Source organism: Megalops cyprinoides, chromosome 14 (genome assembly GCF_013368585.1).
Source record: "Megalops cyprinoides isolate fMegCyp1 chromosome 14, fMegCyp1.pri, whole genome shotgun sequence".
Taxonomy (NCBI): domain Eukaryota; kingdom Metazoa; phylum Chordata; class Actinopteri; order Elopiformes; family Megalopidae; genus Megalops; species Megalops cyprinoides.
The window spans coordinates 25312155-25325243 of record NC_050596.1 but is presented as its reverse complement, the minus strand read 5'-3'; the positions used below and the strand labels follow the sequence as shown (position 1 = coordinate 25325243).

The 13089-nt window shown below is 46.2% G+C and overlaps 1 protein-coding gene across 1 annotated transcript in view; it reads left to right on the top strand.

Annotated features, from left to right (window-relative positions):
* Positions 1–9897: 9897 nt before the first annotated feature.
* klf7b (Kruppel-like factor 7b) overlaps positions 9898–13089 on the top strand; it is a 35954-nt gene continuing 32762 nt past the window's right edge. The window contains exon 1 of the mRNA XM_036545190.1: positions 9898–10324. Within this exon, the coding sequence (XP_036401083.1) occupies positions 10223–10324 (102 nt within the window). The 5' untranslated portion in view covers positions 9898–10222. The remainder of the gene's footprint in view (positions 10325–13089) is intronic.

Here is a 13089-nt window from a genome sequence, read left to right as displayed (position 1 = left end):
TCCCTCCCCTTTCACTTATTCACATTTAATTCCCTTTAAATGGACACCCTCTCTGGCCCTGGCTGTGTTTTCCACCCTCTGTTTTAGCCATTTTTTTTTTCCTTTTCCTTGGCACAGGAAGCACCAACACAGCATTAAAGCTGACCCAGCTGAGAGCGCACTTTCTCTCTCTCTCTCTCTCTCTCTCTCTCTGTCTGCATCTCTCTCTTTTCCCCTCCAACTGCGGGAGAGCTCGCACAATCCTTCCCCGTGTCCCCCCCCCCCCCCCCAGACCCCTGCCATTCAGTATCAGCTCCTCACAGTGCGGACCCCCCCAGGGATAAAAGCGCAGCGCCCTTGCCCCCCAGCAGAAAGACTGCCAGTGTATCTCCATTGCTCTAATGAACTCTCCTCTGCCTATGAATATGTGTGCTTTTCTCGGTCAGTAAATATAAGCCTTATCGACCAGGCGCACACCCTCAAGCAGGGTGCTATTTGCTCTCGCCGAGCCCTCCGCCCCCTCTGCAAACTCATACGCCGGCCCTTTTGTGTGACGGCCGGGGCCGTGGTGTCGCCCCTCCGTTAGTGCCGTGACACGGCAGGCGCTGCACCTTTCCGACCTCCTCCGCCGCTCCGCTCAGTTGCAGGTGCTGACACAGGTGCACCCCTCCGTGCTTAGCGCCCGCGCCGGTCCATCTAGGCACCGCGCTGAGCCGCCAGGCTTCAACGATAAGCCCTTTAGCAGCTAGCGTGGTGTGCGGTAATGCTAACACCCTATGGCAAACACTGGAAAAGAGCCCTAGCCTGCTCCTCCACTCAGCTGTATATAAGGACTAGCTGGGCTAATGGAAACAAGGCTTCAGCTATAAATGGTCTGGATGTCAAATGTGCCATGCATTGCAAAACTTGTCAGTTATTCTCACTTTGCTATATATCATTTTATAAAATATAGAATATGTTATTTCTCGTAGAATGTTATTTTAAATGCCGTTAATGTGCACATTAAGTTGTACGTATGAAATCAGTAGCTGGTTTACTTTCAAATGCATGCATCTTATTTTGCCATGCAGTACGCCTGAGTAGTATTCTTCATAGATTCGACCTCATATTCTGTTGAAAATTGTATATTTTGAAGGCCTGTTCCACCACGGCAATGGAGAATACCGACTAAAGCAAAACAAACAGTGTCCTTTCCAAATAAGTGACAGGCCCGTCATAGCAGCATGCTGGCTTTCCCGGGCAGACGGCACCAAATCCTTCTGCATCGCTCCCCAGCCTTTCAGTCAATCGTTGACGCATTCTTTGTTTCGCAGCGGGAATTATGCATCCCATTATGCATTCATCTATTTGTGCTTTTTCAGCCAAACAAGCACGCCACCCCTGAATTTAATGGTGTACAAGCATATCATGCGGCGAACATGGGACTCAAACGAGCAAATAATCACTCAAAGATGTTTTCGCAAACATGTGAAGAGAATTTAAATGGTGGGAGACTATCACTGCATGTGCAAAGAAAGCAGAAGGGAAAAAAACAGCAGAAAAAGCTCTATATTTACTTAATATGCAATATTAAAATGTAATGTATTGTAAATAAATAAATAACTATTTATTCTAATGTGATTAAATTGTGCATGACTTATTTAATGAGAACATTTATTCCAAATTGTCAATCAAGGACATGGAATTGCTGGAGGAGACTTGGATGGTATTATGTTTACAACTGCACATATGTGGTTACATTGAGATACGTAGATATATTCAGAATACACCGTATACATACGTATGTATACATATGTGTGTGTCTGTGTGTCTGTGTGTGAGTGTGTGTGTGTGTAAGCAGCCATTAAGCAGGTAGTAAAAACCTCTGCTGACAAGGGGTGATCATGAAGAGGAAGGTCATTCTCACAGATGAACACTCAAGCCATGTATTATTTTTTTACGAGTTCATAAAGAGTGTCTCCCAACAGAGCTGTCAGTGGTCAGTCTATCCCCCTCAATCTCACAATGCCGCCCCCAGCCCTCTTGCATCCCCCCCCCGCCCTGGTCTCAGGAGTGCCAGCTTGTCTGATGGCAGCGGAGATGCTGTGTGTCCGGCCAGGATTCAGGAGTCAAGGTTGGAGGGAGAGCGGGTGGTTCCGCGGGGGGCGATGGGGGAAGGCTTTGATCAGAGGGCAGATTTAACTGGGAGTGACAGTCCACCAGCGTGCAGCTTAGTGCTGGCCCAGGTTCAGACAGGACCCTGCCGCAGGGAGGCAGGACTGCGGGGCGTGTGTCACAGAGCCCGGCTGAGTGTGCCCACCCCGTACATGCGCACTGCACATCCGCTGCTTACACACTGTGTACATACACACACACACACGCACACACACACACACACACACACACACACACACACACCCAGACACGCACGCTCACACACACACACACGTACACGCACGCTCACACACACACACACATACACACACACATATACACACACACACACACACACATATACACACACACACACGCACAGACACACGCACACACACACGCACACACACACACACACATGCACACATATATACACATGCACACACACACGCGCACACACACACACACACACACGCACACATATATACACACGCACACACACACACACACACATGCGTGCACACACTTGCACACACACGTGCACACACGCACAGACTGCACATCCTCTGCTTATACACTGCGTATACACACATACATGCACGCACGCATGCACACTCATACACACACACATACGCTCACGCATTCACACACACGCATGCACACACATTCACATGCATATACATGTACTGCACACCCTCTATGTACCCACTACACATACACACAGACACACATGCACACACACACGTCCTGCACATCCGCTGCTTACACACTGTGTATACACACACACGCACACACGCACACACACACACACACACACACAAACACACACACACACACACACACACACGCAAACACTAAACACACACTGCAACACACACACATTCATACACGCACTGACAAAGCACAATACTGACTGCAGCTGCCTAAAACTGCCTTTCCGCAGTTAATCACATACATACCCGCAAACATACATTCCCAGCACTGCCCTGGCTGAGCCGTGTACTGAGACGTGTAGTGCAGATTTTCTCCAGGCTCAGAGACGGTAAACACCGATTTTCATCTCCCGCATCACCACTACAGACACACATTCAGCGTGTGGTTTATATCTGCACATCAGCATACACACAGGAGCCTTCACTACCCACAAACCCACTCATCACACACAGGAAGAGAACACGTCCGGACATATATACATACAGACTTGTGCATTATAAATACACTGATGTATATAAATACACGCGCAGCCAAAAAGACACACTGGGGTGGAAACACAGGTACCCGCTTGTACTGCTGGAAAAGACAACATCCTTTTAAATGCAATGCAAATACAAACAGTAGCTGCTACCATTATTATTAATTTAGAGCCAAAAGACACTGACATGTTTGCCCTGCTGTGCCACTCTGACATTGAGTCATACATTTTTCTTTATTAAAATCTGAAGATTGAATGTATAATTAACCTCCCCATTCCTCCCGTTGCAGGAAGGATATATTGCGCCTGTTCCATTATTAATAATATCATGGTTACGCTGCGTTAGAGGAAGAAAATGGAAGGTGTGCCTTCTGAACTAGGAGGACATCCGAACTGGTGGAACTGGAGCTCTGAACTGGGGGTGAGATGGCTGAAAACGGAGGTGGTTTCACTTTTTTTGATGAGTTTGTACCACTCTTTGCGCCCTCAGCTCCGCCAAACGCAGCACGGGCCAGGATGACTGGGTCTTCCCCGCGTTGCTTGTGTAGCAGAGGGCCCCTCCGAGACACCAGCAGCAGTAGCCTCCAGCTCCTCCTTTAAATATTTACGCTCCGCTCAGCTGTACAGAGATAAGCAAAGGGGAAGCATTGGACGCGGTGATCTGTGGCACGGTTTTTTTTTGCTGTTGTTGTTGTTGTTCTTGTTTCTGTTGAAATGACAGGCAAGCACGTGTTTCACGCATGCGTTTGCATGCTGGTTACCTTTTTATCCCTCTGTCCTTCCAGGTACCCAGCCCTATGCAGCTAACCGAGATCACCCGTGAGGTCCCGGGTGAATTGTGAGGAAAGAGGGAGAGAGAGGGAGAGGGGAAAGCTGGATGTGTCAGATGGATGGATGTCGCCGGGTACTCAAAATGCCATGTGCAAACACACAGGCAGGGCTGTCCGCCAGCCTCCCAGAGCAGGATAATGAGATTACAGCTTTCTGTGCCACTGTGGTAGGGGCGAGAGAGGAAGGGATGGATGGGAGGGGGGGACGGACGGATAAAAAAGCAAAACCAAATATGAAACAGGCTTACGCGAGAGGAGCAAGGCAGGCCGCCTTACGCGCGCGGCGTCGGGCAGGGTTTTACATTCAGACAGATTAGGATAACCCGCGTTTTCTCCCTTATCCTGTTTGTTTGTACAGAGGGAGACCCGACTAACTTCGAATTACAGCGGATTCACATTCTTCTGGGAAATCACCCATTCCACTATCAGCCAGGGGGATGCGAAGACCCAGAGATTAAAGGAAACAGGGTTTTTTTTTCACTTCTTCTTCAACCTTTCCTGAGTGAGCTGCAAGCCTCAAGAAAGAATTTGAAGGGTTGCTGGAGCAGCACTCTCTCTACTTTTTTAATCATTATTGCATTCATGAAATTCACTCCCTATCGCTGGCTCCTGAGCTTTTTTCATACAGAGAGAGAGAGAGAGAGAGAGAGAGTAGATGAAAGAAAAAAGATAAATGTATTCCCTTTATAATTCAAAGCATCATTCCAGTTGCTAAATTAATAATTCTGTTCAGCCGGGTTTTCTAAACCTGCAAACCAGGTTTTGTTTAGAACCTTTTTGCTCTCCCCTTTAAAAAAAAAAAAAAAAAAACGGCTATGGAGAAGGGCAGCGTTCCCTATTCCACCGAATCCCCTCAAAGCGTTGAGCATACCCTCACGTCCGAGCCGTTCTGAGGGTCTGGTTCAGTCCGCAGATGCGAGCCGGGGTAAGGGGAGCGCTCAGTCAGCGTCTCGGAGAGGCACACTCTTATCCGAGCCGACACTTCATTTCCACAGCGGTGCCCCAGTCCAACTTAATTGGGACAATTCCCACTTGTGATATAATTTCATTCTTACCTCAGCGTGACTTTTATGATCTCATTCCATCCTCACCACCCCCCTCCTTTCCCACCCCCCTCCCTCCCTCCCTTCCAAGTCCTCAGTGCAGACTGCAACATGTTACAACGAGGAGAAATCCCTGACTGCTCAACAAGGGCCCGTTCCCAGCACAGAGGAGGAGGTAGTTAAATAAATGTACCGCTGCATTGTGTGCTGGTTGGGTTTCTTTCTGCAGCAACATGTTTGATCTGTCTATGCTGCCTTGCTATGTGCAAGCAGAGCAATGTATACCACAAGGGAGACATTTGGAGAGCTTGTGGGATGGCCTGCGCTTAGCAATGTGTGAGGACTGTGTATATTACTGATACGTGTATGACGTTTGTTACTGATGTGGGCAGATGTTGCATATCAGTGATATTTTCTGTGGACCCAACGCAACTGAATGTCCTATATGTTGTGTGAATATTACTAATGCGTAAGAATGTGCTGCATGGAGCCATCATGTGTGAATGTTAGTGTTGAGTGAGAATATTCTTTATGTTTTCAGGCTATTGGGTATGAATGATATATGTTGAAAGTGTGTGGGAATATACTGCATGCAACCATTACATGTAGATATTACATGTGAGTTAGAACATGTTAAATGTTACTGCTGTGTGTGAATGTTGTTGATGTGATGTAATATCACTGCTGGTGCACAGAGTTGGACTTGCTGGTGAAGGAAGTGACCACCTGGATGTACACATAGCCAGGTACAAGTGTGTGGTGGGGGGGCATTGTTTTCTGGAGGAAGGAGGAACGAGTATGGGTTGTGATCCAAGGTGTGTGGAATGACCAGGCACGCCGTTCACATGCAGCCTACCTTATGAGTCCCTGCATGCACACAAACTCACCGGGGCCCCTGGAGGGCAGGGGAGCCCCATGTGTTGGCACACACTAATCAGTCACCATGGCGATCCATGCACAGACAACCCCACATTAGGTCGCCCTCTCAATTTTCACAGATGAAAACAACCATCACGCAGTTAAACAATGGCTAACGTGCTTGATCAAAGCTGAGCCAACAGAATAAAAGACTACTCTCTGCACTGCACAGAATTTATACCTCTGGTTATCATGTACAGTGTGGCAGACAGGGGGACTCAGTGTTCAGAATATTTGGTAATAATTCACAGAGATACAGAGGATATCCAGAGTGCAAGTACTCCAAGTATGTCCTATTTATTATATTCTTTTTTACTTTTATCTTTGGCTTTAACACGCAGTAGATCATTGCCATTCGTTGGGGACACGATCTTAAGACTGAATGGTGAAATCTGAATACTGAACCAGATCAGTAGTAGATTTAACACCCAAATTGGGATTTGTTTCTGACATTTTTCAAAATTTATGATTTAATATAATGTAATAATGCAATAAACATCAAGTGATTAATATGTGTGTTTGCATAAGCACGCAATAATTATTTGAATATGTCAAATAAATTTAAAAGCGTAGGTGTTGTCACTGTAATGTGTTGCCCGGGAACAGAGTGAAGCCCAAGACAGGAGGTGCTGGCTGACGCAAATACTCAAAACCGTAAATGGCAAATCTATAAATTGCATGGGAGTGTAGTACAGTGTAAAGAGGGTCGATTGTGTGTCTCCAGTCACAAGGTATCCTAATAACAATTCCTACGACAACAGCAGCAACGCTTACAGCATGCCATAGACCTGACCCAGAATCAGCGCGACACCAGAAGACGTAGCTGGAACTTCGGAGTTCGGTTACAAGCCAGCTGTTCTGGGTACAACAGGACAGCCAGCCCCCAGCAGGAGAGGCCCCTGGCAGCCATCAGGGGTGAGAGGGCCCAGCTTGGGCCCAGACGCCAGCTGACTCACACCTGCCCTTTACCTGCGGCGCGCTCCGCCTCGCTCCCCTTCAGCAGATGCCTCTCTCTGCGAGCATGCTCGCCACTCGCCAGCCAATCGCAGAGACGCTACCTGGGCACAGACACATCTGCATCGGGTAGGCTCTCACCCAGAATGCATCGGGTCTGTTGTAATACCGCGTACCCCTTTGGAGAAAGTGCAGCCGACTGCAAACACCTGGTGTCATTTTGTGCTTCATTTGTTTCCGTCAGAGAACAAAAGTCTGATTTTCTATTCAAGAAAACATCCCCCACTCACCCCCTTGCTAATTCCCTTAAGCAGAAAGACCTGTAAAAATCAATAGGGAAAACGTCCTGAAACACCCAATCTAGCAACCATCTGCTCCTGTAATCTCCTATTTAGACACGGCAGAGCCCCCCCAGCAAATACAGGGGTGTAGGGAAAGCAAGAGACAAAACAGGTACTATTACTCACTCACTGACACAAACGGGACTCACAGAAATGAAGCTGTTTACTCAATAGTGGCCTGCTATTAATATATACGGCATTGTGTACAGTACAGTTTCCTATCACATGTCAGATTGATGGCCCACTTTCTCTGACTAGCCCTGTCTGAATGTCAATCTTAACACACAGATGTACACATACATCCTGCCAATGCGTGTTGCATCTGTGTACCGCCGGCGCGCTCATGAAGGGTTAGCTGTGGATACAGATTCACTGAGGAAAAGTAAACAACTGTATAAGGACTTCATCTTTACAGGTCTTCAACATCATGGGCGGCACATCCTGCTCTGAAAACAAAATTGCGCTACGAAGCAACATTATTGCTGTGGCCTTGTTGTATACAAATATATACCTTTCCACATATATACCTTTGCACTATGAGTCACTCTGGGTAGGAGCATGTAGGAGGAAATTTGATGTGGCACAAAGTGTTTTCCCACATAAAAAAAGTGTTTAATTGATGATGTTGCTACTTATGATGTCAGAAGATTTATTATTTTCCTGTTGTGGAATTAATTTATTCTAAATGTGTGTGTATGTATGTGTGTATGTATATGTGTGTGTGTGTGTGTGTGTGTGTGTGTGTGTGTGTGTGTGTGTGTGTGTGTGTGCGTGTGTGTGTGCGTGCATGTGTGTGTGTACATATGCCTATATACACACACATATGTTTCATTTAAAATGTGCTCTAGTTAGATCAGTTAGTACATACTTCTCTCAAACAGTGCAACAAGCATCTGGGACATGCTGTGTTCAACTAAGGCAGTTCTCAGCTTACTATTCATTTTAAAATGTTTGAAATGTTCTATTTCAACGGCAATTAAACTACCAGCTAACTCAAAAAGCATGTCACTACTACGGTCAAATACAAGATATAGGTTCTTTGTCTGTTAATACTTGTGTTTCCACTCATCGTATTATGGATGCTCCCCAGAAATTTTAATATCCTGTGAATTTTCGCCAGTTAGTAGATTTAAATGATGCTAAGCACATTTCGTAGTGCACTCCCATCACATTAGTTACTGTTGACAACAGTAGCACATGGCAGTACGCATGGTACCGCATGCCGGAAACTGATGTATGACGAGGTTTTGTTGATTCTGTTTGTGCAAAATTGTGTAACTTTCAAAAAAAAACCATTGTAGTTCATTTTAAGCGTCTCCTGTGAGATCGTCTGTCACTGCCGTATACGCTGGAACACACATCGACATATCAATTTTACATTAAATTGTTATGTTTAAAATAAAGGATGTATGTATGTATGACTACTAGTATTGTGCCATAGAATACGTATGTATTCTAAAAGAATAAAAGATGAAAGAATTATCGTTGAATGTTGTGTTATGTTATGTTATGTTTGAATGTATTGACTTTACCAGGTTTACATATAGTTTTTTAGGTACGCAGTTTTTCACGGTTGTTTCAGATTGATATGCTCCAATACGTTACAAAATAGCAGATCAATAGAAATCACACATCCAATTATGATAATTGCTCATAATGGAGTAATGTGCAATTACAGTCATAATTGTTCAATTAGGCTACTGTTGTTCGCTAATAATATATCTCTGTACATTTCATGCCCTAGTTGCTATGACACTATCGGGTAAACAAACGGTTCAGGACAGCTTCGGCATGTGCGTTACTTTTTTCAGTTTTTCAGAATACAGGGATATTTTGGCAGTCTTTTTAAAAATGCTCGAATCATTTCCTCCAGCGACATTCATGGGGGCGAGCTCCAGGCAAAAGCTAGCAACCTCTAACCACAACTCAACTCGCTCCGGAGCGAGTGTTGGGAAATGCGTTAGTTGCATCACAAACAGCATAGTCCGCGTTCATCCAGTGTTACGGGCAAAAGTTCGACTACATGTTTTTATAAGTGATATTCCACAATGATAAAGATTAAAAATGAAAAATAAATTCGGTTGCGTTTCCATGTTCTTTATTTTTAACAAGTGCTACTGTTTCACTCTCTTTTCTCACGAACTCTGTCTCTCATATTGTGCGAAAGCCCTGGTGCTCCATTTATATAGCCCTCTAAAAATAGCTCACCTTTCACTGCCATGTATGGCTAGAGTGACAGGCACCAATGACCAATCGACGATCTCTATTGCACATAACTCCTCCCTTAAACCACGTTAGCGCCGCCCTAATTGGTTGCAAGTGAGATCATCAACCCTATTTACCTTATATGGTCACGCACGGAGTTGATTGACAAACAACTCCCCCCCCGCCCCCCCTCCCGGCCCCGTGTCCCTTGGCTCGCTTCGCGCAGTAGACAGCTAGCCTCGCTACTTGCCTGCTGAAGCAGAGCAGCCAAAAAAAAGCAACCTGGAATTTAAAGAGCAAAGATTGCAATCTGGCTATGCGGAAATAGATGGACGTTTCATGTCACCGAGCTTGCATCCCACTCTTGGACTGAAGACCTAAGCGTTCACACCAGAGAACGGGATTGCATTTTAGTGACACAGTCTCTAAATACTGTTTTTTTCTCATCTTTATGCTGTTCATATCTGTATATTTGGGTACATATGTATACATCGTTCCTCACTGGAGCACAGCGGACACGGATCTGAAGGGTTTTTTCTTGGTCCCCTCAATAAAGCAAAAGTGGGCTGTAGTTTTCTCTCTTTTTTTCGGTGGATCAAAGTAAATTGTTTCCTACCGAGCATCAACATGGACGTGTTGGCGAATTACAGTATTTTTCAGGAACTCCAGCTCGTGCATGACACCGGCTACTTCTCTGCGATGCCTTCCCTGGAAGAGAACTGGCAGCAGGTGACTGGTTTTACGTTACTGTAACAGTGTTACTGTAATAATTATTTTAAGTCACTGGCAGGCTCCGGAGCTACCGCTCGCGCTCACATGCTGCCCCGCGTTCAGACGAAAACAGTAACAACTCAACTCCGTCAGCAGCCGCGCACTCGCACAGCGCCAGTACAGTAGTTTTGATCTGGTGTAAACAGCGCACTTTTTTACTTTTAAAATGTGTCTTGCGCAGATTATTTGGCAGTTTGTTTTTTCCCAGTCACACTTTCGGTGCTTGAGGTAACGCTGCTGTGAATGTTGTAAATGGAGCAACTGCTTACCAGCAAACTTAATCGTATTCAGCATAACGCTGGCGGATATAGTTTAACATAGAAATTGAAAGTAACATTTAATTTCATTTCTTTTTAAAAACTGTTGCTTAAAAAACATTTTTTTTCCATTCGCTTGAAATGCTGGAGATATGCATGATTTGTATTGATCACTGAATGCTACGCGCAGGTCGATATTCGCGTCTATCAGTCGTTCTGTTGCGCGATTATTCTGAAGAATGGCAATAGGAGTACGCGGTCTAGTTATGATTCTGTCAGTGGAAATTTAGGAAGGCGCAAGTAATTTATGCAAAAGAAGATGAAGAGTTGACTAATAATAACAGACTTGTTCTTAAATAATGCATCCGCGTCTGTCAGATTACTTAGTGTTTTCGTCCCCTTGATGGGAGAAACGGCTCCCAATTCTAATGCATAATATATCTCAACATTATTGCGCGGATGTGCGTGCTACAAATACGCGGCGCTGGAGGAAGTTCCCCAAAGGCTGCTATTTGGAAAAAAGCTGGACAATCACATTAATGACACATGAAGTGTGTGCAGTGGGGGAAATCTATAAAAAGTCAAGTCCCTTGTATCCCATGCTAAGTTGTAGCACATTGTGTTGGTCCATTCAATTGAATGAAGTCATAGGCAGGGCTGGCAGACAAAGCATGTTGGCATGCACATGGTCAGATACTCTAGGGCTGCAGCCACTGGTAACACCGCGCATGGCTCACTGAAAGCAACTGTGATTGATTGACAGCACTCTCCTTTGTGAATATTTCATGCTGTTTTTGTAATAATGCTGCCAAGATGTGTGTGTGTGTGTGTGTATTGTGTATCTATGTGTGTGTGTTGAGGGGACAGAATGAGGGTTGGGATGTTGGGGGGGGGGGGGGGGGGTGTAATTTACGCGATTGTGTGTCTCTGTCGTGTTGTGGGCAGTTGTGATTTGTTGCACAGTGAAGAGAATGTCCGCACGCTGCTTGGTGCACACATTTGCAGGTTGCACCAGCTCATTGCGGTTCCATGTGCTCGACTGCGGGGAAGTGTGGCGGGCAGTTATTTAACGGTGCTGTACAGACAGGGAGAGTTGCCAGTGTCCCCACAGCCTGGCGTTTGCTGATGGAAAGCTATGGTCTGGCAGGGTGCACCCCAGTCTCTCTGCAGTAATTGGCCACGTGCTGACAAGACAGACAGCCATGTCTCCTTCATCTGGGGCTCCATCTATCTTTTCTGGCCAGCCTCTCAATCACTGCCTTCTGTGTCGCTTCTAATTGTAAGCTTTTTTTTTTTTTTTGTTAAGCGTAAGTGTAAAAATTGCACAGAGATCTGCATTTTTTTTCATTTTCCATTCCAGACCATTCTGGCCATGTGGTGATTTTTCTCTAACCGTACAGGGACTGCAGGAGCTGACTGCTCGTGGGTTTAACCCTTTCTGTTTATTCAGTGCGTTTCTGACGGCGTGGTGTCACGCTGTTCTGGTAATGACAGTCAAACAGGACGCCTGACAGGTTTCTGTAAGGGGGGGGAGGGGTTGGTCGGGGAATCAGAGCTGAAATACAGCAGCTTTCAAAGCCTCGGAGCGCACATCCTCCATTTCAAAGCTGAGTCGTGGAGGGGGGGGTTGGGAGTAGGGGGTGCGCAAAGAGATTTGGCCCCGTTGTGAATGAAAGGGAAATGATTAGAGGTGACTTACAGGACCTCATTTCAGCTGGTGTGTGTACTCAACTGTGGGCTGGGGAAATGAGAGAGCCATGTAGCCAGCTTGAAAAAATATCACTCTGAAGGGCAAACCATAAAAGTCCCATTTGAAGCGGAGCGGGGCGAAAAGAGTCGAGGCTTGAGAGACAGGTGAAAAAAGAGGTTTTTATACCAGGGCGTGTACCGTTAAAGTTTGATGCTTTTATGGGGCCCAATAGTTTGATAGCATCCCTCGATCTCGCGAGCGGAGAAGGTAAACAGCCCCCTTCCACTTATGACAAGATGGATCGCTGTGCTCGGCCCTATGCCTGTGGAGCATGAATCAGGGCCTTAATGGACGCGATATGGGTGAATTGAATTTCAGTTCTTGGGCCTTGGCTGGCGGATGGGTCAGTGAGGCGGGGGTGCGCGTGATAGAGCACTCCCTGCGTCCTTTCTGTGATAAAGTCTTTAAGGGCTGGCGTGCGCAGACTCAGCGCCCCCCCCAAAAAAAAAACAAAGACACCATCTCTCACTGTCATGGGAGATAGAGGACCAGAGGGAAGGGAGGACTGGAGACGCCAACCACTATGATCATCGCTGGCTGCAGACGGGGGATTGTTTCAATGACCCGCGAGGAGGTTAATTCAAAGAGCGGCTGTTTGCTCAACAACAAGACCCCTGTTCCTCCGTCTCCCGCCTGGGGTCCCGGCGTGGAGAGCAGGTGGAGTGCCTGGGCCGCTGAGAACGAGGGAGAAAAGAATGATTGAACCGAGGAGAGAG